The sequence below is a fragment of the Arachis ipaensis genome, chromosome B7, assembly GCF_059453495.1.
Source record: "Arachis ipaensis isolate K30076 ecotype BB chromosome B7, ASM5945349v1, whole genome shotgun sequence".
In the NCBI taxonomy this organism is placed as follows: Eukaryota; Viridiplantae; Streptophyta; class Magnoliopsida; order Fabales; family Fabaceae; genus Arachis; species Arachis ipaensis.
The window spans coordinates 1,532,635-1,535,270 of NC_142442.1; the positions used below are offsets into that span (position 1 = coordinate 1,532,635).

General features: G+C 32.1%; 1 protein-coding gene across 1 annotated transcript; it reads right to left on the bottom strand.

The window, feature by feature from the left end:
• Positions 1-79: 79 nt before the first annotated feature.
• On the bottom strand, positions 80-2,123 carry LOC107608771 (pectinesterase QRT1-like). The gene is made up of 5 exons (XM_016310504.3): positions 1,774-2,123; positions 1,124-1,319; positions 836-1,039; positions 405-640; positions 80-312 (listed from the first exon to the last, which is right to left on the bottom strand). The coding sequence occupies exons 1-5, from the start codon at positions 2,115-2,117 to the stop codon at positions 165-167; spliced, it is 1,128 nt and encodes a 375-aa protein (XP_016165990.1). The 5' UTR covers positions 2,118-2,123; the 3' UTR covers positions 80-164.
• Positions 2,124-2,636: the final 513 nt, after the last annotated feature.

The window sequence follows — 2,636 nt, forward strand, 5'->3', positions numbered from 1 at the left end:
TGTACTTGTTTGCAACACTTGAACACACACTCAAATAAAATTCATAAAAAAAATTCATTTGCTAATGTGTAAGGAGATAAACGAGTTAGAACAATAATATACTAATAAAAGTCATATACATATTACATAACATAACATATCATCTCTATATATATAGAATAATGCTAGAGTCTGAGCCATTGATCTCCATTGATGAAGCTCTTGCCAAGGAAAGGCCTTGCTTCCTGATAGTTGAATGATTTTGACCATGCCACTCTCTGTCTTCTATCTGCTCCTCTTCCCATGTTCTTATATTCACCAAACACTGCAGTCCTGCATACAATTACAAATACTAATTAATATTGAATCCAATATTACTACAATTAAATTATATGAAAATATTAGTCACATATTTGAATATATACCTTTTTCTTTCTGGATGGTTCCATTCTGACCAGCCTTGAGGATTGATGATATCATCCATGTAACAATTGGAGTATATAATTCTTGAGTAGTTACCCCATGCTCTTCCAAGGTACACACTCCCACTCCCTCTAATCTTGCATCCTACAAATGAAAATCCTGTGTCTTGCTTTTCTGAATCCCTATGATGTGCTGCAATTGCTCCAAAGCTCTCAGCTATTGACTCAAGCCTACATTTCTGTTCATTTTGTCAGATTTCGAATCGAGTAGATCTAATTCAATCTTAAAAACAATATCAAGGTTCTGAAAATCGAACGGCTAGAAAACTATTTATTATTAGCATATATGAGTGAAAATAAAGTATTTTTGCAACATAGGTGAATAGTGAACTAATAAACTAGGAAAGGAAAAGAGTACATAAAGTTATTGGTACCTCATAGAGTGATTTAGCACTGCCAAAGATGAAATCAATCTTTCCTTGGATGTAACATTTATAGAAGTAATGTGTTCCTGTGTTGTCTAAGAGAGTGTCCTGTGTTCCTTTGATCTTAACTTTATAGAACATGGCTCTATTACTGTTTACCCTTAGTGCCACTGCTTGCATTCCATTTCCACCAGGCATTGCAACCACTGAATTCTGAAACAAACCAAATTAAAGTTTTGTTACATATTCTGATATTGTTCCATAAAAGTAAAATAGAAAAATGTGTCCTGAATTTACCTCAAAAGTGACCTGAGAGGCACAGAAATAATCAGAGTCAATTCCAACAGTTGCTGAACCATAGGTTCCCAATGTTTGGCCATTAGGGCCTTGATCAGATGATTTGCTGTTCCAAGTAATCACAGCACTTGATGTTTCATTTCTTTTACCTATAAATGAAATATAAGGTTTGCTCTTTGGCACAAGCACTTTTTCCCTGCATAATTTTCATATAAACTAAGTCAAAGTATAGAAAGTCAAATTTTTTTTATTGATATCTACTAGTTAGGCTTAAAAAAAAAAGATCATAGCTCATCTTTTGTTATTATTTTTTTAGAGTTCAAACTCAAAGGGTAATATTTAAATTAGGCAAAAATCAATTTAGTCCCTCAATTTTATCGATTTTTTTCGAAGCGTCTAAATCTTTTTAAGGACTAATTTTGAGGATCCGGACTATAAAAAAAACTAACAGAAACTCATACCAATTGACCAACACAATGTAGGTAAAATTTTTAATCACTTGATGATATAAGAATATAGCTTTCAAAACAGAGGAATATTTGAGAAACCAAATATAATTGGTGCCATTAACCCAAAAACCAAAAGCTTATCTTTTTCATTCAAGAGAATTTATGGTAGATAAAAGTAATAAAAAGAAGTTAGTGACTGACCTATAAGTTCCTGGATAAATGTAAATTTTGACCCTTTCTTTGTTGTGATCTGGAACCATATTCACAGCACCTTGAACAGTTTTTGAATGTCCCTTACCATGTTGATCAACCACAATAACTCTAACCTCTTTCTTTGATTTCAATTCCAAACTCTCCTCCCCCACTTCCAAATCCTCCCAACTAATGTAGCTCTTCACATTATCATCATCATCATCATCAACATTCCCATTGAAATAACCTTCTTCTTCTTCTGCTGCTGCTGCTAAATTCACCTGAACCTTCAAACTCAAAACCATAACAACAAACAAGACCATAATAACTCTAGGAAACAACCCCATGATCATGAAGAAGAAGGTTTCTTTAGTTGTTCAAGAAACTCTAGTGAGAAAGTGAATGAAGAAGAATAAATAAAGCTTATAATGGTAACGGTTTATTTGAGTTGAAGCGTGGAGTAGCTGAATACAATAAATAAGGAAGCGTTGTATGTGGTGCATGAAAATAACATAATATTTTATTATTAATAAATAATAATAATATATATGAAAACATGGGCTTGTTTTAATTGTGTTTAATTGAAAGAGGAACATAAAGAGACTTTGTACTTGTGTTTAATTAAGGCAATAAACATAAATGAATGAATGAATGAATAAATTAAATGCAAGCATATGAATGTGCTAAGTGGTGAAGCAGAAAGAGTGTTGTGTAACTAGATAATAAAGTGTGTATGGTTTTTAAAGTTGAGTCACATAGAAAGAATAAGAGATGCTTGGTTTAATTTGGTCCAATGTTTGATATTATTAGTTTAGAAAAAAAGAAAGAAAAAAGAGTTGAAAATTAAAACTTAAAAGGAAGAAGAAGTTGCA